Raw genomic sequence first — 22,919 nt, 5'->3', positions numbered from 1 at the left:
CCACTGTAACACAGTTGTTAATGATATTGAATTCATACCATCTGAAATAGCACTTACCTATGGTTATAAATTACTTGTTAAAGTAGTTTATAATTACTCAGTGCCTTTTAACATACAGTTAAAATAAAAAAAATTTCTTAGGTTGGCAGAAAGTTTTTTATTTTAATTTAATTTAATTTAAAATATCCAGGGGGTTTATGTGTAGGTTTGTTACATGGATGTATGCCTTTTGGTGAATTTGGGGCTTGTAGTGTACCCATCGCCCAGGTGTGAACATTATACCAAATAAATAATTTTTAAACCCTTACTCTCTTCCTACACTCTTCCCTTTCGGGGTCCCCAGTTTCTATTACAGAAGAAAGTTTAAAAATTACTCTTTAACAAATCCTGTTTCCAACGTGTGCTTTATAGGGTCACTGTAGGCAGATACTTCCAGATCCCAGCTGATGCAATTCAGGTCAAATAGTATTAGTGAAAGCACTAGCTTTAAACAGTATTTGAGGTTGAATTATTAAAATCTGTTATGATCTGAGGGAAAAACTGGGGTCCTTGAGGAAAAAATACCAACATTTTGATTATTGTGCAACTCTGTTCATGTTTTAAGTGAAATATGTTATAATAGCTTATTAGAATGATGCCCACTAGACACAGTGTGGCAGTCCTGATTGCTAGTCACATAGTTGGACAATTATTTTAATCTGGAAATAGATGTTGATTATTTTGTACTGCTCATTCAATAATTTATTTCTATATTCAACATGTGTTAGTTATCTAACAGGTCTCAGTAGTGGTACAAAAGTGAATAATATACTGTTGTTGCAAATAACAGAATTTTTTCTTTTTAAACCCATTTTTTAGGGTTTTTAGGCTGACTAGTATTTCATTGTGTATATATACACCACATTTTTAAATTCATTTATCTATTGATGGATAGAACGTGGCTTTTGTAAATAATGCTACCATGAATGTGGGAGTGCAGTTAAAATTTGCTGGAAATGTAGCCAGAAGTAGGGGTGCTATATCATATGGTAATTCTATTTTTAGTTTTGTTGAGGAACTTCCATGAAGTTTATTAATGGGTGTACTAATTTACATTTCCACCAAGCGTAGAATATAGATAACTTCTATGAGTTTTATCCCTAAAACAGGATAAATTGATAAAGCAGAGAGAAGACAATTACTTTTAAAATTATCTGCATCAACTCTCTTCTTTCAGTGACTTTTAAGTATGCTAGTTTATTTTTTTCATTAAATGCATATTTTCACATTTTCAAAAGTCAAATAGTACACCAGGGCTTCAAGTGAAAAAAGTGTTTCAGTTTTTCATCCTTTTATTTTCACCTCCATATCTCTAATATGAATGTCTTTTTTAAAAATAGCTACTTTTAAATGACTATAGACATTATCTCTTACCTTGTACATCTTCTTATTCCTTCTTTTAATATAATTCATCACATTAGCTAACTCCTGATTATTTTAGCATCCAGTAATTTCCTTAATCACATATATTTTATTTTCTGTATATCTTGACTTCCAAATTGGGAGTGGATGATTTTAATGGCCTTCCTCTTCCCAACAACTTTCCCTGCATCTACCTCTCAGCCTTCATCTTCTTTCTCTTTAATTATCATTGTAAAAGTTGATGACAAATATATTTTATTGCATGATGAGTTTTTCCATTTGTCTATAGGTGGATTCTTAAAGTTGAAAATCAATGACTGACATTTGCATCATTATGCCTATAAGTAGTGTGAGCTATGAGTGAAGATATTGGCTATGATTACGTTTTCTCCAAAAAATTCCAAGTTATACACTCTCTGCTACCTAAAGAAGAACGTTCTATGGATTCCATCTTTCTTCTATTCATTGTTTACAATGAAGTCACGTGTTAGTTTCATATTTTATATCACAGCTTTCTTTCTCAGTTACTTGTTTCCCTCTGTTGGAAAAAGTAATTGTTGCTTCCTGAGCTTTTTCCTCATTCTACATATTACTTGAAAGGTGTTCTATTCTTTGAGAAGCCTGTAGACATTTTTTGCTGTGCTTTTTTCATTATTTTAAAATGTATAATTATAGAATACAGTGTTTCTATCAACTACCGGAAAGTCTCAACACTTCAGTCTTTTCCATTTTATTGGAAGACATATTCTCATTTGTCTCCTGGCTAACAAAGGATTTCTTTTGTTAAATCAAAATTATATTCCGTAAAATTTTTTATGTCACATATGTATTAAAACTGTTTCTTATTTAAATGTTTAAAGTAAACTTTCTTTCTTAGAGCAGTTTTTGATTCACTGCAAAATTGAGTGAAAATTTTTCATATACCCCCTGCCTTTTTTAATTTTAAAGAGTACAGCTTGAGATTTGCTCTGGGAAAATAATATTTTATTCTGCTAGTGTAAGCGTATTTTTTTTAGTCTAGTGTTCAGCCATAGTGCCATTTGCTCCACTGTTTGTTTTGGATGCTGCATTAAAGAGTAGCTAAACTCTGTCTAGAATATTCTTTATAATTTCAGTAGGTACAATTAATTGGGTTCAGGTGACCTACCATATAGTTTACATACATTGAATATAATATTAAAATATCTGAATATTAAGCAGTGTTACTTCAGAAAGCTGAGATTAAAAAGACTATATAAACTGAAGTCGAACTCAGGTTTCTCTAATGACAAAGTTCTCTCCACTATTTCAAGCTGCTTCTCTACAACATATTGTACAAACAAAAACAGTGTTAAAACTGTTAGGAACAAAATGCTAAGAAATCTGAATTTGCTAGGTGTCTTTTCTTGTTTAACAGTGAATGTATTGAGAATAAAAGTAAATGATGTGAAATTCTCAATAAATTCACATCACAATCACTATACCTAATTTCAAATTATTTATGCAAATGCCTCTGCATTAAATCAAAACATGAAATGCAAGACAATCTGTTGAAAAACGGAGTTAGCTAAAAATAAATCAAAGAATAATAGATTACTCATATTAGTGTAAAACTGATAGTAATTGAGGCCCATTGGCACATTTTTCAGAAAGTGCCCTTTAAACTTTGTTAATTGCAAAATAACTAGATTACCCACCTGCCATCATGACAGAGGTTTCTTGTTGCTTTTAATTCTGGAGAAGGAGGGAAAAGATGCAGCTGGCCCACCAGTATTTTTGGCTCAGGCTCAAGCTGACCTGCTCTGCTCTGCCCTTTGTAGTTTGTTCATGGAGACAAAACTTCACCAAAATCCACCCTCAAAGTTTATAGATTTCATTTGCAGCAAGGTACCTGTGGTATGGTAGCACCCACATCAGGACAGGAATCAGAGACATATGTTCAAACCAAGATCCTGACACCTACTATCTGTATTTGAACTTCAGTTGTATCAGCCAAGAGGAGATAACATTAACCTTTATCACAGAGTTGTAAGGAGCAGTGAGCTAGCATATGTAAACTGACTTTCCCAAAATCAAATTGTTGTGGAATTATTTTTATTGCAGTTATAGACATATAGTGAACCCTATGGGATTGAATGTTCAGTGCTCCTTATTAATTTGATATCTACTCATCCTGATGAGTTTCCAGTTCCTAGGTCAAGTTGATTTTTAGGTCAGTCACATCCTTATATGTTCTACAGCTTGGTTATCTTGTAATAGCCTCTTGTATTCTTCAAAACAACCCCCCTCATATATCTAATATTTTGAAAATTCAGAATATGAGCCCTGTATAAAATATATAGCCTTAAAATGTTCCAAAAATATCTAAAATTGGAGAATTATCACTTTCAAATAGAAAAAAGAAATGAGTATGTAACTAGAATTCTGAGACTCCTAAGAGTCAGCCTTAGACAAGTAGAGGGAGCAGAACCTATGCTATTAGATCTGTGAATGGAGTTCAGCCCTCCATTACTGCTAGAGTAACTCCAGGTAAATGCGGACCTAACTGCTTTATCTGTTTTCTGATCTATATATGGAATGGAACTCATAATATCTACATCAATATTTTATTGTGAGTGCTAAATTAGATCACATATATAAAGGTCCTGGTGTCCTGGCATATAACTGACTGTCAATATTAATCCCCTTTTCCATTCATTTTAAAAGACTACCATTAGTCCTTAGTCTCCAAATTTTGAAAAGGACTTTGAACTTTTTCATCCTTATCAATAACTACCCCATGTTTGTATAAGATAAAACTGTAAACGTTTTTCATAAGTTTACACATTCATCTGTGACAAGACTAAATCTTAATCAAGGATCTCAGTTTTTCAGTTAAGACCAAACCATAAATTCTCATGATTATAAATATATAATATACTGAATATTACATATAGTATAATACTTTTTAAAACATTTATATGGCAACATCTATACTATATAGACTACATGTATTACTCATACATACTATATCTTTAAATACAAAAATCTCAGTAGGATGAAATTATCATCAATGAAAAGCAAAGAGAAGTGAGATTGAATGCAAACAAAAAAATAGCTGATACATATCTCCATCAACTCATACTTAGAATAAGAGCTGTTTTTCAGTCATAAAAGGATGATGAATTGCTTACCCTTTTTATATTATTCTCTCCATCACAGTGAAAATATAAATGATGAATGCATGTATAATGTGGTTCAATTGTAATTTGCCCAAAATAAGCAATTCAGCAAAAGAGCAAAAACTGAAATTCAGTTCTTCAGGTTCCAAGTCCTGCACCATGACTTTCATGCTCCTAACACCTACATTCTGATTACACCCAATTAATGCAACAATCTCATTTCACTATCCCTCTGCTTATCTATGTTTTCACACAGGCAACTATGGAGAAAGTGGGATGGAAGCCTTCAAAGACATGTCAGCGAAGGAAGGGATTTGCATCGCCCACTCCTACAAAATCTACAGTAATGCAGGAGAGCAGAGCTTTGATAAGCTGCTGAAGAAGCTCACAAGTCACTTGCCTAAGGCCCGGGTGGTGGCCTGCTTCTGTGAGGGTATGACGGTGAGAGGTCTGCTGATGGCCATGAGGCGCCTGGGTCTAGCGGGAGAATTTCTGCTTCTGGGCAGGTGAGTGACAATAAGAAAATTTACATGGAGTTAATACCAGGAATTTGGCAGCACCAAAAGGTAGCTTTTAGTGTACAATAAAAAAAAATCTTTCAAAGCTTAATGTGTGCAGTGGAAATAGAGCTTAAATTTCATAACGCACCTGTGCCTGGAGAAAATCATGGAAAATAAGTAGACCCACCATGTGCTGATTAATAATAACAGGAATCAACAAATGAAGATGATGAATCTGTAAGTCCTAAAACACATGACTGTAAGGTAATGAAATGGATTTTTATATCCTTGAGTAATTCACTTGGAAAGTAAACATGTCTCAAACTCCTAGTTGCTTTTTTTTTCTCTCATATATATTTTTTTATTTAAGTTCTAGGGTACATGTGCACAACGTGCAGGTTTGTTACATATATATACTTGTGCCATGTTGGTGTGCTGCACCCATCAACTCGTCAGCACCCATCAACTCAACATTTATGTCAGGTATAACTCCCAATGCCATCTCTCCCCTCTACCCCCTCCCCAAAATAGGCCCCAGTGTGTGATGTTCCCCTTCCAGAGTCTAGGTTCAATTGTTCAATTGAAAAAGTCCAGATCTCATTGTTCAATTCCCACCTATGAGTAAGAACATGAGGTGTTTGGTTTTCTGTTCTTGCAATAGTTTGCTGAGAATGATGGTTTCCAGCTGCATCCATGTCCCTACAAAGGACATGAACTCATCGTTTCTTATGGCTGCATAGTATTCCATGGATATATGTGCCACATTTTCTTAATCCAGTCTGTCACTGATGGACATTTGGGTTGATTCCAAGTCTTTGCTATTGTGAATAGTGCCGCAATAAACATACGTGTGCATGTGTCTTTATAGCAGCATGATTTATAATCCTTTGGGTATATACCCAGTAACAGGATGGCTGGGTCAAATGGTATTTCTAGTTCTAGATCCTTGAGGATTCGCCATACTGTTTTCCACAATAGTTGAGCCAGCTTACAATCCTACCAACAGTGTAAAAGTGTTCCTATTTCTCCACATCCTCTCCAGCACCTGTTGTTTCCTGACTTTTTAATGATTGCCATTCTAACTGGTGTGAGATGGTATCTCATTGTGGTTTTGATTTGGATTTCTCTGATGGCCAGTGATGACGAGCACTTTTTCATGTGCCTGTTGGCTGTATGCATGTCCTCTTTTGAGAAATGTCTATTCATATCCTTTGCCCACTTTTTGATGGGGTTGTTTGTTTTTTTCTCATAAATTTGTTTGAGTTCTTTGTAGGTACTGGATATTAGCCCTTTGTCAGATGAGTAGATTGCAATAATTTTCTCCCACTTTGTAGGTTGCCTGTTCACTCTGATGGTAGTTTCTTTTGCTGTGCAGAAGCTCTTTAGTTTTATGAGATCCCATTTGTCAATTATGGCTTTTGTTGCCGTTGCTTTTGGTGTTTTAGACATGAAGTCCTTGCCCATGCCTATGTCCTGAATGGTACTACCTAGGTTTTCTTCTAGAGTTTTTATGGTTTTAGGTCTAACATTTAAGTCTCTAATCCATCTTGAATTAATTTTCATATAAGGAGTAAGGAAAGGATCCAGTTTCAGCTTTCTACTTATGGCTAGCCAATTTTCCCAGCACCATTTATTAAATAGGGAATCCTTTCCCCATGGCTTGTTTTTGTCAGGTTTGTCAAAGATCAGACGGCTGTAGGTGTGTGGTATTATTTCTGAGGGCTTTGTTCTGTTCCATTGGTCTATATCTCTGTTTTGGTACTAGTACCATGCTGTTTTGGTTACTGTAGCCTTGTAGTACAGTTTGAAGTCAGGTAGCGTGATGCCTCCAACTTCGTTCTTTTGACTTAGGATTGTCTTGGCAATGCGGGGTATTTTCATAGTTGCTTTTAAAACTGATTTTGAGAATGACTACATGAGTTTGGTTTGTAATGTAGAATCATATAATTTGGGATTTAGAAGTGAGGAATTGCTTTCAGAGCACATTTTTAAAGCATTAGAAAATGGGCTTGTTATTTTATATCACAAAAATGTCATTACCTTGCCTGGTCACCTACATTGCTTCTAGACAAGATACTAAAATATTAGCTTCCACAGAGATTGACTTGAATTACCTGGATAATTCACTTGATTGACACAACTCAGCCCATTCCCTGTTGTTGTGGCTGAATCAGTGTATTAGTCAAATTCTCCAGAGAAATAAAACCAAAAGTATATACATATATAAAAAATGCATATATGTATATATGTGTGTATATATTTATATATGTATATATATGATTTACAAGGAATTGGTTCATGTGATTAAAGAGGCTGAGAAGTCACAAGATCTGTATTTGGCAAGCTAAAGACCCAGGAGAGCCAATGTGTAGTTCCAATCCAAGTCGAAAGGTCTTAGAACCATGAGAGCTGATAATATTAAGTTCCAGTCTGAAAGCTGGTAGTCTTGCAATTCAAGATGAGCCAATGTTTCAGTCCAAGTCTGAAGGCTGAAAAAGACCAATGTCCATCTCATGCTGTCAGGCAAAAAACATTACCTCTTAGCCTTTTAATACTATTCAGGTCTTCAGTTGATTGTTTGAAGTCTATCCATATTAGAAAGGGCAATCTGCTTTACTCAGTCTACTGTTTCAAATATTAATCTCATCCAAAACACTCTCACAGACACAGGCAGAATAATGTTTGGTAAAATGTCTGGGCACCCATAGCCCAGGCACTAGACACATAAAATTACCTATCATCACTAGTAAGACAACACAATAGTTTTGAATGTGTGAATGAAGTGCACTTCTGAGATGGTAACACTAGAAGTTATAAGTGGTAGGGAAGCTGCTTCTTCATTGCATACCTTTAAAACATTATGTACAGTATATCTTTTTATTAACAGGTAGCCAATGTGAAGAACAGCAAAAACTTTAGAAACCACTGCATCTTTCTCAGGATTTCTGCCCCAGATAGAGAGCCAAGTCACTTGTTACTAACTTTTGATGGCTTATTAAGGGAAATGTACTTCCTTCATTTTCCAAATGCTTAACTGTCCTTCTGTGATCAGACTTAGCTCCAGCTAGGATACATTTTATGATAGCCATTTTATGTACCCAATTCTGTTCTGTCTGATCTGATGGCAATAGATTGATAGGGCTATTTTGGTATGAGGCCACACATCCTTCAATAAAAATGATATTGAGTGAGATTCCTTTTTTTATCAATGTCATACATTTTGTCAAAATCATCCCTAGTTGGCAGGAATGATGCATCAGTTAGTTTTATGCAACCCAGGAACATGCCAACTGCCAATATTCTCATACTGTATTCTGAAGTGCAGTGTTACTACAGCAGTAAAAAGATCAGAAAAGAAAAAAATCTGGCTTTAAGTAGTTCTGTTTTTCTGATAGGGAATAAAGAATTCCATGATTCCTATCTGCTCCATTTGCCAGCATTAGTAAGAAAAATCAGCAGCATTTGTTTTCAGTCATACGGTATATTTTCCAAAAAGCAAATGCCCTTTGATCCCATGTACACTAAGTAAATAGATTGGTTTTTACAATATTTGCCATTGTCCGTCTATGATTTTATTTCCAGAAGCATTGCAAAATTTTATATTTTGTGTATTTTAAAATTTATTTTGTATATGATAAACACAGAGTTCTTTCCATATAGTTTAATTCATGGAATACTAAATTTATAGCCTTTAGTTAGATTTTTTATCCCCCCATTAACTGGTTATGTAGTAATTCGACATTTACTTGAACATCAATTCATCTCACTTTTAAGCAGTTTTGTTAGGTCTTCTTTACTCCAAATTTAAAAAATATCTTCCTGTAGTTTCTGCCTCTTGGCCCATGTTTTGTTTTTGTTTTTGTTTTTGTTTTTCCTCTCTCTCTAAAAGTAACATGTGATATTCTTTCAAATATTTGGGAACAACAGTGTGGTCCTCAGTACTCTCCAACTTCTCTTTGAAATATCCCAACTTCTTCCAGCTATCTTAGTGAGATGGCACTGTGGGTGTTAATAAACTACTTATCAGAACCATTTATAGGATCATTTATCAAATACTTTGTGCCAATTACTGTGCTAAGCACTTTACATGTACTGTTTCATTTAACCATTAAGTTGACAAATGTTGAGTGTTTAGTATATGTTAAAGTGCTTGAAATAAATCAGTGAATAAAAGAAACAATAATTATTGCCCTTACGAAACTTACAGATAAGTTAGAGGGTCATATAAGTGTTACGAAAAAAATCTCACATCTAAGAACAACCTAAATATTAAGTACTATTGTATTTTATACACAAGAGCTCTAAGTAAGACTCAGTAAATATTGATGTGTGAAACAGAACAGAAAAGCAAAAGTTAATAGTTGTAAGAAAAAGTTTACATCTACTAACTCTAATTTTACAAATGAGGAAACTGATACCTCCAAAATTTGGATGACGTGCTTAAGGTCACCAATTACCCAACTACCATAACTTATAATCCAGTGTTCTTTTCTACTATTGTCTTCTATAGAGTAGAAACAGAGGGAAAGTTATTATTTGATAGCAAACCCTAGGTTCTACATAGAACCTGGGTTTATTTTTTATTTTATTGTAGATAATTCAAATTTTAATTTTAATTAGTATTTTATATCAATGTTACCTCCTAAAAATTTTTATTTAGTTCACCCTGTAACTTCTTTCAACATTCTAGTGTTATTTTATTTACATATATTCTGCAAACCTCTCTTTTTTCTCCTTCTCTTCCCCAAATCAAACTTGAATGAATGGCTTTAGGAACTAGAATTAAAAGCTATGTGTAAAAAAAATAAAAGGCTATATTTAGAGCCTACTAGAAGGTCCACATTTAATAGCTGTATTTACTTATAAATATCTCCAACTACCTTAGGTCAACCATGTTTAATAGGTCATTCAACTTAGGTGCTTGGCAGGACTAAGGCAACTCTGCTGCTGAGACAACTTCATCCATCAACACATCTTACCATCGGTGCTGCACATGGATAGAATGTTTGAATGATACAGACTTGGCCACTAGGTCTTTCTTTCCGTTTGAGCTGTGGGTAATCTGTCTCATTGCAAATAAAAATATCCTGTTCAGGTCCCTGAAATAGTCTTGCTAAACACTTTGGCTCTGACACCTGGCTGAGATCAATAATCTGAACACTAATGGCATTTCATAAGGGGCTTATTTTCTAGAATGAATACACTGTCTTAGTTCTGGATCTGGGAAAGAATTACTTGAAATATATTATATTATTTAAAAGTTAGAAATTTAAATAAGACTTGGAAACAAGAACTAGTTTTTAGCAAATTAACTACTGAAAGATAGTTTTATTTGATCTATAATTAACTTTATTTGAATAATTGGAGAATTTCCATTTTTTAATGCGATGACTATTACAAAGCCACAAAAAGGACATGTACTTAACTTTCAAAAATACTTGGGGATTATAAGTAGCATTTCTTAGTAAGAGGTCAATCTACATCAATATTTTTCAAAATGGAAATGATAAGACCTTACTGTAAGAAATAACTTTGCCAATGAAATTACAGTTTTTCTAGTCAAACTATCTTAGTAGCTATTCCACAGAGGTAGATATTATTCTTTATCTTTACATGTAGCTAGAATGTCTATTTCAAATTAAGTCATTTTCATACAAGTATGCAGGCATTCCTTGGAGAAAATGTGGGTTTGACTTCAGACCACCACAATAAAACGATATCACAATAAAAATCATACAAATTTTTTGTTTTCCCAATTCAGATAAAAAGTGGGCTGGGCGCTGTGGCTCACGCCTGTAATCCCAGCACTTTGGGAGGCAGAGGCGGGTGGATCACGAGGTCAAGAGATCAAGACCATCCTGGCTAACACGGTGAAACCCCATCTTTACTAAAAATGGAAAAAATTAGCCGGGCATGGTGGCGTGTGCCTGTAGTCCCAGCTACTCAGGAGGCTGAGGCAGGAGAATGACATCAACCCGGGAGGCACAGGTTGCAGTGAGCCGAGACTCTGCCACTGCACTCTAGCCTGGGTGACAGAGCGAGACTCTGTCTCAAAAAAGAAAAAAAAAAAAAGTATCTTTATACTATACTGTAGCCTAATAAGTGCACAGTAGAATTATATCTAAAAATATATAAAACTTAATTCAAACATACTTTATTGCTAAAAAAAAAAAGGCAAGCGGTCATCTGGGCCTTCAGTGGGTTAGATTCTTTGTGCTAGTTGAGGGTCTTGCCTCGATGTTGGTATCTGCTGACTGATTAGGGTGGCAATTGCTGAAGGTGGCGGTGGCTGTGGCAATTTCTTAAAATAAGACAACAATGAAGTTTGCCACATCAAATGAGCGTTCCTTTCACAAAAGGAAGTGGTATTTATCTGTAGCATGAAAGGTTGTTTGATGGCATTTTACCCGCGTTAGAATTGCTCTTAAAATTAGAGTCAGTCCTTTCAAATTCTGTCACTGCTTTATCTACTAAGTTTAGGTAACAGTCCAAATTCTTTGTTGTCTTTTCAACAATGTGATAGCAACTTCACCAGAGTATATTTCACCTGGTTTCTTTGCTGATCTATAAGAAGCAACTTCTCATCCATTTAAGATTTATCATGAGATTATAGGAGTTCAGTCCCATCTTTATACTCACTTTCTAATTCTAGTTCTCCTGCTCTTTCCACTACATCTTCAGTTACTTCCTTGACTGGAAGTACTGGAACACCTCAAAGTCATCCATGAGGGTTGGAATCACTTCTAAACTCCTGTTGTTGATATTTTGAGCTTCTCCCATGACTCATGAATGTTCTTAATGACACCTAGAATGGTGAATCCTTTCCAGAAGGTTTCCAACTTGCTTTGCTCATATCTGTCTGAGGGATTACCACCTATGACAATTATGCCTTATGAAATGTATTTTAGAAATAATAAGACATGAAAGTCAAAATTACTTGTTGATTCATATTCTGCAGAATGGATATTGTGTTAGTAGGCATGTAAGCAACATTAAACTCCATGTATGTCTCTATCAGATCTCTTGGCTGGCTGGGCACATTGTCAATTATTAGCAGTAGTACTTTGAAAGGATTTGTGTGTGTGTGTGTGTGTGTGTGTATAAGTAGCAATTCTCAAAAGTAAACTTAAAATATTCAGTAAACCATGCTGTAAAGAGATGTGTTGTCACCCAGGCTTTGCTTTTTCATTTTTAGAACACAGTCATAAATTTAGCATAATTCATAAGTTTCCTAGTCTTCTCAGAATGGAAATGAGTATTGGCTTCTACTTCAAGTCACCAGTTTTATTATCTACTCATAGAAGAGTTAGCCTGTCCTTTGACAATTTGAAGCAAGGCCTTAACTTCTCCTCTCTAGCTGAGAAAGTGTTAGATGGCATCTTCTTCCATAAAAAAAAAAAAAAAAAAAAAAAAAAAAAAAAAGGTTGTTTGGTCTACATTGAAAATATGTTGTTGAAGTTTCTCTACCAGTCTGCACTTGCTGCTTCACCCAGCACTTTTATGTTATAGAGACAATTTCCTTCCTTCAACCTCATGAAATAACCTATGCTAGCTTAACACATCTTCTGTAGCTTCCTCCCCTCTCTCAGCCTTTATAGGATTAAAGAGAGTTGAAGTCTTGCTCTTGATTAGAATTTTGGTTTACAAGAATGTTGTGGCTGACTTGATCTATCAAGACCATGAAAACTTTCTCCATATGAACAATAAGGCTGTTTCTGTTTCTTATCATTTCTGTATATTCACAACTTGGCTGATTTTGCAACAGGCCTAATTTTTGGCCTATATTTGCTTCCACCATACCTTCTTCATTAAGTATAATCATTTCTAGCTTTTAAAGTGAGAGACTTACAATTCTTCCTTTCACTTGAGCATTTAGCCATTGTAGGGCTATTGATTAGCCTAATTTCTATATTGTTGTGTCTTTAGGGATAGGGAGGCCTGCGGAGAGGGAGAGAGACAGAAGTACAGCCAGTGGGTGGGACCATCAGAACATACTACCCTCATTACTGTCTTATATGGGCACAGTTTGTGATTCCCCAAACCAATTACAACAGTAGTGTGTTCCTAATGCAAATAGATAATAAATGTCGAAGTGATGGATACTTTTATTACCCTGATTTGATCCTTATATATTATATACATTTATGGAAAATCACACTTTATGTCATAAATGTATATAATTATCATGTAAATTGAAATAATAATACAAGCAAAAAAGATCACTGATTGCAGATCACCATAACAGGTATAATAATAATGAAAAAGTTTGAAATATTGCAAGAATTAACAAAATTACACAAAATGAGACCATGCCATTGGAAAAATAGTGCCAATAAATGTGTAGGACAGAGTTGCCAACAAACCTTCAATTTCTAGAAAATGCAGTATCTGAGGAGTTACAATAAAATCAAGTGCATTAAAAAGGCATGTCCATAATTTTCTTCCACTGGGTCATTCAATGTCATCAATTTGTAGTATGGGATAAAAGTTAACAATAGGAATGATAGTACCTTTACTGAGGTCATTGGGAAATGTCAAATATGAAGTAGACAGCAGATCATGAGTTCAGTTTTGGATAAGTGGAGTTCAGATACATTTCTTTATTATTATTATTATACTTTAAGTTCTAGGGTACATGTGCACAACGTGCAGGTTTGTTACACATGTATACACGTGCCATGTTGGTGTGCTGCACCCATTAACTCATCATTTACATTAGGCATATCTCCTAATGATATCCCTCCCCACTCCCCACACCTCACAACAGGCCCCAGTGTGTGATGTTCCCCTTCCTGTGTCCAAGTGTTCTCATTGTTCAGTTCCCACCTATGAGTGAGAACATGCAGTATTTGGTTTTCTGTCCTTGTGATAGTTTGCTGAGAATGATGGTTTCCAGCTTCATCCATGTCACTACGAAGGACATGAACTCACAATTTTTTATGGTTGCATAGTATTCCATGGTGTATATGTGCCACATTTTGTTAATCCAGAGTTCAGGTACATTTCAAAGATAAAAGTAGTCTACTAGGTAGGAGAATATGTAAGTTGGGAGCTCAGAAGAGACATATAGGCTGTAAATAGAACTGAGAGAATCATCAGGATACTATCAAATCAAGGACGTATTTGTTAAAATTAAGAGAGGAATTCTAAGAAATTATCTTTGAGGGACCTCAGCATTTAGGTTGAAAAAAAAAAAAAAAGATGAATTCTAAATCAGAGACAGGAACAGGCAAATCCAGAGATGTAGATGGGAAACCAAGAGTGTTGTGTCATCCAAGCCAATGGAAGAGAGTATTTACAGGCAAGACCACAGGGCCAACTGAATTTAGGAGATCAAGTGAAGATAATACTGAAATGGCCATTTGGATTTATTGAGGTGGAGAGAATTGGCAATTTAACAAGGCATGGCTGAATAGAGTAATAAAAGCAGATTAACAAAGGAGTGGCTAAGAACTGAGTAGAAGGTGAAAAAATGAACCCATGACATATAAGCCAGTATTTTGGTAAGTTCAAGTAATAAGGAATGAAGAATGAAATCTACAGTTCACCCTTGAACAACATGAGTTTGAACTGTGCAGGTCTCCATATACAGATTTTTTTTTTCAATTGATATGTTGAAATTTATTTTTGAGATTTGCAATAATTTGGACAAACTCACAGACAAACTATGTTGCCTAGGATTATTTTTTAAAAATAAGAAAATATGTGTCATAAATGAGTATAATATTTACATATACTATTTTATCATTTACTACCATAAAATCTACACCAATCTATTATAAAAAGTTAAAATTTATCAAAACGTTTGTGCACACTTATGAGCCATTCCTGATTAAGAGGAAACAAAGTAAAGATTTACTATTAAATCATAACTACATAAAATTAACTGTAGTACATGTTGTACTACTGTAATAATTTCAAAGCCACCTCCTATTGATATTGCAATGATTTCAAGTATTGTGAGTATCTGCTTAAATCACAGTTTGAGGCTAATCATCTCCCTGTGAACAGTTCATTTCAGCAGTAAATCGCACATCACAGTAAAAAGCGATTGTTCCTGGTTATTGCATTTTTTTTTTAAATCGTGTCTCATGCAATACTGTGAACCTTAAATAACACCATGGGAACCAAAGTGTCAGTAGCGATGCTGGTAGTACTCCCAAGAAGAAGAGAAAAGTCATGATATCACAAGAAAAAGTTGAATTGCTTAATATGTACTGTATATTGAGATCTGCAGCTGCAGATGCCCTTCATTTCAAAATAAACAAATCCAGCATAAGGAAAGACCAATGTAATGAAAAAAAAAAGGAAACGTATGAAACCATCCCTGTGGTTACACCAGCAGGTGTGAAAACCTCACTGTTCTGGGGAAATACCTTTTTATGTAATTTTGAAAATGCAGCTTTTATGTAGGTGCAGGATTGAGTATAATAAAGGCATACATATAGAGTCTAATATTATTCAAGATGAAGCAGTCATTAAAGGATGACTTACTCAAAAGGAAGGTGAAGGATCTAAAGCTAGAGAATTTAATGCTAGCAAAAGATGGTTTGATAATTTTACAAAGATATTTGGCTTAAAAATTGTCAAGATAATGAGAAAAACAGCTTCTGTTGCCCAAGCAGCAGCAGACAAGTTCCAAAACACCATTAAGAAAACCACTGAGGAGAAGGAACATTTGCCAGAACAGGTTTTTAATGTGTGTCAAAGTGCTCTATTCTGTAAATAAAAACACCACAAAGAATAGGTATTAGTAAAGAAGAGAAGTGAACACTAGGAAGGAATAAGCTAACCCTCCTGTATTGTGATAAATACAGTCAGGTTTATTATGATCATGACTTCTCTTATCTACAAAGTTGCTCATCTCCTAGCATTGAAGGGAAAAGATGAGCATCAGCTACCAGTCTTTTGGTTGTACAAGAAGACCTGGACATTGAGAACTATTTTCCTTGATAGGTTCCATCAGCACTTTGTCCCTGAAGTCATGAAGTACCTGGCTTGTAAGGACTGCCTTATAAAGTTCCTTTGCTATTGAACAATGCCCCTTACCTCATGAGTTCAACATGGAAATATTAACTTGCCCCTAGACACAAAGTCTCTAATTCAGTCTCTAGATTAGGGGTCATAAGGACCATAAAAGCTCATTACACGGAGTACTCTATGGAAAGTATCATCAACGGTTTGAAGAGTATCCAAACAGAGACAACATCATGAAAGTCTGGAAAAATTATACCACTGAAGATACAATTGTTGTTATGGAAAAAAGCCCTGAAAGCCATCAAGCCTGATACAATAAATTCCTGCTGAAGAAAACTGTTTCCAGATGTTGTGTATCACTTCACAATATTTATGATAGAGCCAGTTAAGGAAATCATGAGATCATGGGTATGGAAAAAAAAAAGGTGGGGGTGAAGGGTTTCAGAATATGGATCTTGGAGAAATTCAAGAGCTAACAGACATCACACTACCAGAATTAACAGAAGATGATTTTGACAGAGATGAGTGCTTTTGGACCAGTGCCAGATGAGGAGGAAGATGATGTTGAAGTAGTGTCAGAAAGCAAATTGATATTAGATAATCTGGCAGGAAGATTTCAGTTATTCAAGACTGCTTTTAACTTATTTTATGACATGGTCCTTTCTATGATACAGGCATTGAAATTAAAGTTAATAGTGGAAGAAGGCTTGGTACTGTACAGAAACATTTTTAGAGAAATGGAAAAGAAAAAAAAGACAAATTACAATGCATTTCCTTTAATGTGTTAAGTTAAACCAAATGTGCTTGCCTCTCCTGTCTCCCATCTCATCCACTTCTTCTGCCACTGCCACTCCTGAAACAGCAAGACCAACCCCTTCCCTTCCTCTTCCCCGTCAGCCTACAGTGTGAAGACAATTAGGATGAAAACCTTTATGACGATCCACATCTACTTCATGAATAGTAAATATATATTTTTCTTCCCTATGAGTTTCTTGATAACATTTCTTCATCTTGCTTACTTTATTATAAGAATACGGTATATAATGCATACAACATACAAAAATATGTGTTAATCAACTGATTATGTTATTTGTAAGGATTTGGGTCAACAGTAGGTCATTAGTAGCTAAGATTTAGGAGAGTCAAAAGTTAGGCCAGGCACGGTGGCTCAAGCCTGTAATCCCAGCACTTTGGGAGGCCGAGACGGGTGGATCACGAGGTCAGGAGATTGAGACCATCCTGGCTAACACGGTGAAACCCTGTCTCTACTAAAAAGTACAAAAAACTAGCCAGGCGAAGTGGCAGGCGCCTGTAGTCCCAGCTACGCGGGAGGCTGAGGCAGGAGAATGGCATAAACCCTGGAGGCGGAGCTTGCAGTGAGCTGAGATCCGGCTACTGCACGCCAGCCTGGGCAACACAGTAAGACTCCGTCTCAAAAAAAAAAAAAAAAAAACAAAGTTATATGTAGATATTTGACTGTGTAGCATGATGTTGCCTCTAACTCCTGCATTGTTCAAGGACTGACTGTATATTTTAAGCGAAAATAAGGTAAAGAGAGATTTTTTAACATTAACGTTTTATTTATCTCCAAAGATGTAATTTATGTTCATGAAAAATAATTTAAATGGTGAACAAAATGTATAGTGAAAAGCACTTGTATTTCTATGTCGATTCATGGTATTATTAAATCATTTGCTATTTGATAATATTATGAATGAAAATTGCATCATAATGTTTTAATTTGTAGTTTTAAAATTAAGAGTAAGATAGTAAATATTTTCGTATGTCAAGTGACATGTATCTCTATGTCCTAAAAGCTACGTATCCATGTACTAAAATCATTTTTTTTTTTGTTTAGTTTTCCGTATTGATTTCTTTTTTTTTTTTTTTTTTTTTTTTTTTTTTTTTTTTTTTGAGACAGAGTCTCTTTCTGTTGTTGCCCAGGCTGGAGTGCAGTGGCACGATTTCGGCTCACTGCAAGCTCTGCCTCCCGGGTTCACGCCATTCTCCTGCCTCAGCCTCCCGAGTAGCTGGGACTATAGGTGTCCACCACCACGCCCAGCTAATTTTTTTTTTTTTTTTTTTTTTTTTTTTTTTTGTATTCTTAGTAGAGAAGAGATTTCACCGTGTTAGCCAGGATGATCTCAATCTCCTGACCTCGTGATCCGCCCGCCTTGGTCTCCCAAAGTGCTGGGATTACAGGCATGAGTCATCGTGCCCAGCCTCCTTATTGATTTCTAAAAACTTTATAAATTAAGGAAGGTAGCTCATTGGAATATGTTGAAAATATTTTACTCTTGTCATTTAATTTGGACTTTATTATCTTCAGACAATACCAAGCTTTATAATTTTTAGATTTTTAAAATTTATGATATATAGTATCTGTATCTTGCATGAAAAGTCAGTTGTTTACTTAATTGGTTAATTTTGGTATCCAGGTAGGATAGGTAATTTAATTAATGAAAAGTGGGTTATGAATAGTATAAAATTCATAAAAATGTGGGAATTGGTGGCATTTAAAGTCCAGGTAGAGGAAAACAACTGAGAAGATGTACTACAGAACCAGAACTGAAATTTAAAAATGTGTTGGGGCATATACAGCTTAAATGTTTAGAAATAGAAAAATCACTTGATGGTCTTTCTTCCTACATTTGGAGGCAAGTGGGGAAGGAAGTTTGTGTGCGTATATGTGTTTGTGTGGAGCATAAGGGGTGTGACAGTGGGTTGAGAAACAGTTGAGATTGGAAACCAGGAAAACTATACTGCTAATAAGTGGTTTCATTTATTATTTTTTAAAGATATTACTCCATCTGTTATGAACGATGAAAAGAGAAAGATTTCATTAAACCGTAATGCAAGATATTTGTAAAATAAGACCAAATTTAACATTTGTAACTGTAGAGTCACATAAAGTAGTATATTAAATTCTCACTGTTAGGGATTTAAAGGTTCATTAAATAATAGCCCTTTTCTCAAATTAAATACCAGCAAGAAGTCATGGAGTTAGTATATATTAGCTAAATGAAAACCAAATCTTTGATCTGTGACCAAATATTCTTCTCCATCCCCACAGTCACAGACAGGGCTGCACAATGACAGGACTTGCCTGCTTTAATAGATAGCTTTCAGAAGCACAAGAGAAAAATTCTTAGGCTCAGAGAACAGACTGCTCCATACAAAGAAGAGATGGAGTCACACACACTCAACTCCTCCAGTTTCACCAGACACGTGAGTCACTATCCCCAGAAGAGATAGTAGGAAGATGGTGGAATGAAGCTGTGTGTTTACCTTCGATGCTTTTCCCTCCTGGAGCATCAAAGTCCCCCTCAAACACCCCTATTAAAATGTAAAGAATGACATATTTCTTTTATTTTTCACAAGTCCCTTCTGAAGTGAATAATATTAACCTAACTTTACAGATGAAGAATCCGAAACTCAGAGACGTTACTTGTCTTTTTTTTTTTTTTTTTTTTTTTTTTGAGACGGAGTCTCACTCTGTCTCCCAGGCTGGAGTACAGTGGCACAATCTCAGCTCACTATAAGCTCCGCCTACCAGGTTCACGCTATTCTCCTGCCTGAGCCTCCTGAGTAGTTGGAACTACAGGCACCCGGCTGTTTTTTGGTATTTTTAGTAGTAGGGGTTTCACCATGTTAGCCAGGATGGTCTCGATCTTATGACCTCGTGATCCGCCCGCCTCGGCCTCCCAAAGTGCTGGAATTACAGGCATGAGTCACCGCGCCCGGCCGACGTTACTTATGTCTTTAAAGGCAACTCTGCTTGCTAGATAAACAGCTGAAATTTAAATAATAGCAGTTGCCTTGGGAGGTGCTGTAGGTCTGACAACTGAAAATGAATAGAGGCCTTTGATGTTATTGGATGAAGAAGTATTCCTATGTCCAGGATGAAACCAACCCAGGACTTTGAAGCCCTCTTCTAATACTAGAGCTTGTGCTTTAAAGTAATCTGCATCTCAAAGTGTCCTGGTGGCTTTGAGATTCACTGCACTGCGAACATTTGTTTAGATAAATATTTTTAAAATGTTGATGATAATAATCACTTTTTATAGTGTGATCTTTATTTAGCAAGCACTGTTCTAAGTGGTTGATCTTCATGTATTAATTTATTGACTTTTTATAGCAATTCTATTTGTAAGCTATTATTATTAACTTAATTTTATAGCTGAAGAAACCGAGACACAGAGAGACAACTAATTTGCTCAAGGTCCCACAGGCAATAAATGGCAGTGAGAATATTAGAAGGTAACCTGTATCCTAAACCATTCTGGAAAACCATCTCTGGATCTTTGATAATCCTCAATTTCAGTAATAAATTTTGTCCTTACAGTATAAGATGATATATCTTTCTCTATTTTCAAGAGAGATAATTTAAACAAAGGAAAATATAGAATTAAAGATGATTCTGAAAATATTTCTTTTTTAAAAAAGATAAGATTAAGAAACCAGAAGCAATTATACTTTCTGTAATCAAGAAAATTTAATAAGTAGATGGACTATTCAAACTGCACTTTCATTTTCCCAGGAAACTAAACTTTTTGATGAAACTTTAGTTTTTAGTAAACAGGAAAGTTTGAAGTTGCTTTATAAGTGTGTGTAAACATCGGCAGACAATCAAAGACAAACAGTATTATTCTGTGCTGAACTCAGGTCAAAAACATTTGCTCTTTACTGTTTTCTAGATTTCTTTTTCTTTTCTTTTCTTTTTCTTTCTTTTTTTTTTTTTTTGAGACAGAGTCTCACTCTATCACTCAAGCTGGAGTGCAGTGGCAGTATGTCAAGTCACTGCAGTCTCTGTCTCCTGGCTTCAAGCAATTCTTCATCCTTAGCCTCCCAAGTAGCTGTGATTACAGGCAGTCACCACCATGCCCAGCTAATTTTTGTATATTTTTTAGTAGAGATAGGGTTTTGCCATTTTGGCCAGGTCCGTTCAAACTCCTGACTTCAAGTGACCTCAGCTTCCCAAAGTGCTGAGATTACAGACATTAGCCACCACACCTATCCCATTTTCTAGAAGATTGACATGATTTGGTAGAATTAACAGAAGATGTGAACTATCATACATATATATACACACACACACACACACATTTATATACACATATATACATGTGTCTATTTCTATTAGTTGGTGGGCATTGTGATAAATCATACTAAAAACAGTGACTGATTAACTGAGGCCCATCAGCTGAATTCTGTTTTTGTAAGATAGTTTCATTGAAACACAGTTGCATTCATTGACATAATGTCTATGGCTGCTTTGGGGCTATAATTGCAGAACTGAACAGTTTTAATAGAAATCATATGTCCCATAGAGCCTGAAATATTTAACATCTGACCCTTTACAGGAGAGGTTTGCTACCTGATCCAGAGTTTTTTCATCTGTGAAGATGAATATGCTTACATACATAGCAGTATTAAGGTTAAGTTTTCAATGTTATTCAAAAGTAGTCATGTTTTGCACATAAACTCCACTTTTTTTCCAATTCTTCTTGAGGTTTAAGGGCTTCTGATGGGTTATGAGATCAGAGAGTCTTAGGAGTGTTTGTTGGAGTTGAGGGTACAGGCTTGAATGCTGTGATTCTCAGTGGAGAGGAGACCCAGAACAAAGGAGCTTTCTTTGACTTCAGCATCCTGGAACATAATATTCAAAACAGTTGCAACAGGCAGTGCATTTGAACTACCTCCTCATTCAACCCTAAGTGATTTAATTTTACCTAAAATAAAAGAATGTGCTAAGTTTAATAAGAAAGGTACTCTTTGGGTATAAATATTAGTCTTTTTAATATAGTTATTTTTACACCTCTCATTTGCTAAATTGTTTCAATAGTATGGATTAAAAATGCTTCTTTCTTTTTTTCCTCATCCCATCGTCCCCACTTTCCTCAGAGTTGTTTTTTCTGTAAAACAAATTTAATTGTGTCATCCTTCTGCAAAATGATCTTAGTTGACTCCCCTTTGCCATCATATTCCACTCCATAATTTGGCATATACTATATGGCCTAAAATCTGCCAATCTCTTCCTATTATACTCAGAGGTGAGATTTAAAATATTTAACAACTAGTAAGATGTGGATCCAATCAAAACAAATGCAAGTCATAACCAATGGGTTAATTCATGCTAATGCATACCAGCCAAATATCAGAACTGACACACTTCTGCACCTTCCCACTGCTATATCTTCACCTATTCTATCTCAAAATGCTTACAATTCTCTGAACATCTCTAGCTTACAGTGTAGCCTACACTATTTTCTCCCTGGAATTACTTCCGTTCTTTTACCTATATACTCAGGTTTATTATCAGGTTTATCAAGTAAGACATTTCCCGGCAGTTTGGAAGACATCCTGAACTCCAGTAGGACTTCCACAGACCGCTTAAAAAATCCCTGTGACTTTTCACTTTTATTTTCCTGTTTTCTTCTTTTTCCTCTTACACTAGAATATAAACTTGAAAGTGTGGGTAAAGGTTTATAAATCTTCATACCTTTCATATCTAACACATTATAGGTATTTTAGAATGGCTGAAACTGCAGGGGAAAGAAAAACAAACTGGCAGTTATAGAGACAGAGAAAAACGATTTTCTTTAACTACAGTCATACTAAGTAAAAGGCAGGATTTTCAAACCTAAAAGTGAAAAAGCAGACTAAATGTTTATGTTTCTCTGCAAGGAAGCCAGCTAAAAGTCTCCTGGTGGAGAACAGGGGTGACTCCCTAGGACACCCATCCCATGAGTTTATGACAGGTCTATTTCATAACTTTTCTTATAGAATGGTGAATTTCTGGCCTTTGCAAAATACATCTGAAGAAATTAGCACTTTCTATGAGGCTTTAAACATGCATTCAACTAATCAATCACTTGCAACAGAAAAAGTCAAATTGTTA

The 22,919-nt window shown here is 35.3% G+C and overlaps 1 protein-coding gene across 4 annotated transcripts in view; it reads left to right on the top strand.

Moving 5' to 3' along the window:
• The window catches only part of GRM5 (glutamate metabotropic receptor 5), a 564,924-nt gene that overhangs the window by 209,039 nt on the left and 332,966 nt on the right, over positions 1 to 22,919 (top strand). For all 4 annotated transcript variants that reach the window (XM_008020463.3, XM_008020459.3, XM_008020464.3 and 1 more), the window contains exon 3: positions 4,798 to 5,047. In XM_008020463.3, coding sequence (XP_008018654.1) covers positions 4,798 to 5,047 — 250 coding nt within the window. The remainder of the gene's footprint in view (positions 1 to 4,797; positions 5,048 to 22,919) is intronic.

Source organism: Chlorocebus sabaeus, chromosome 1 (assembly GCF_047675955.1).
Source record: "Chlorocebus sabaeus isolate Y175 chromosome 1, mChlSab1.0.hap1, whole genome shotgun sequence".
NCBI classification, from domain to species: domain Eukaryota; kingdom Metazoa; phylum Chordata; class Mammalia; order Primates; family Cercopithecidae; genus Chlorocebus; species Chlorocebus sabaeus.
Note: the sequence above shows the minus strand (reverse complement) of the source record. Positions and strands in the feature narration are given on the sequence as shown.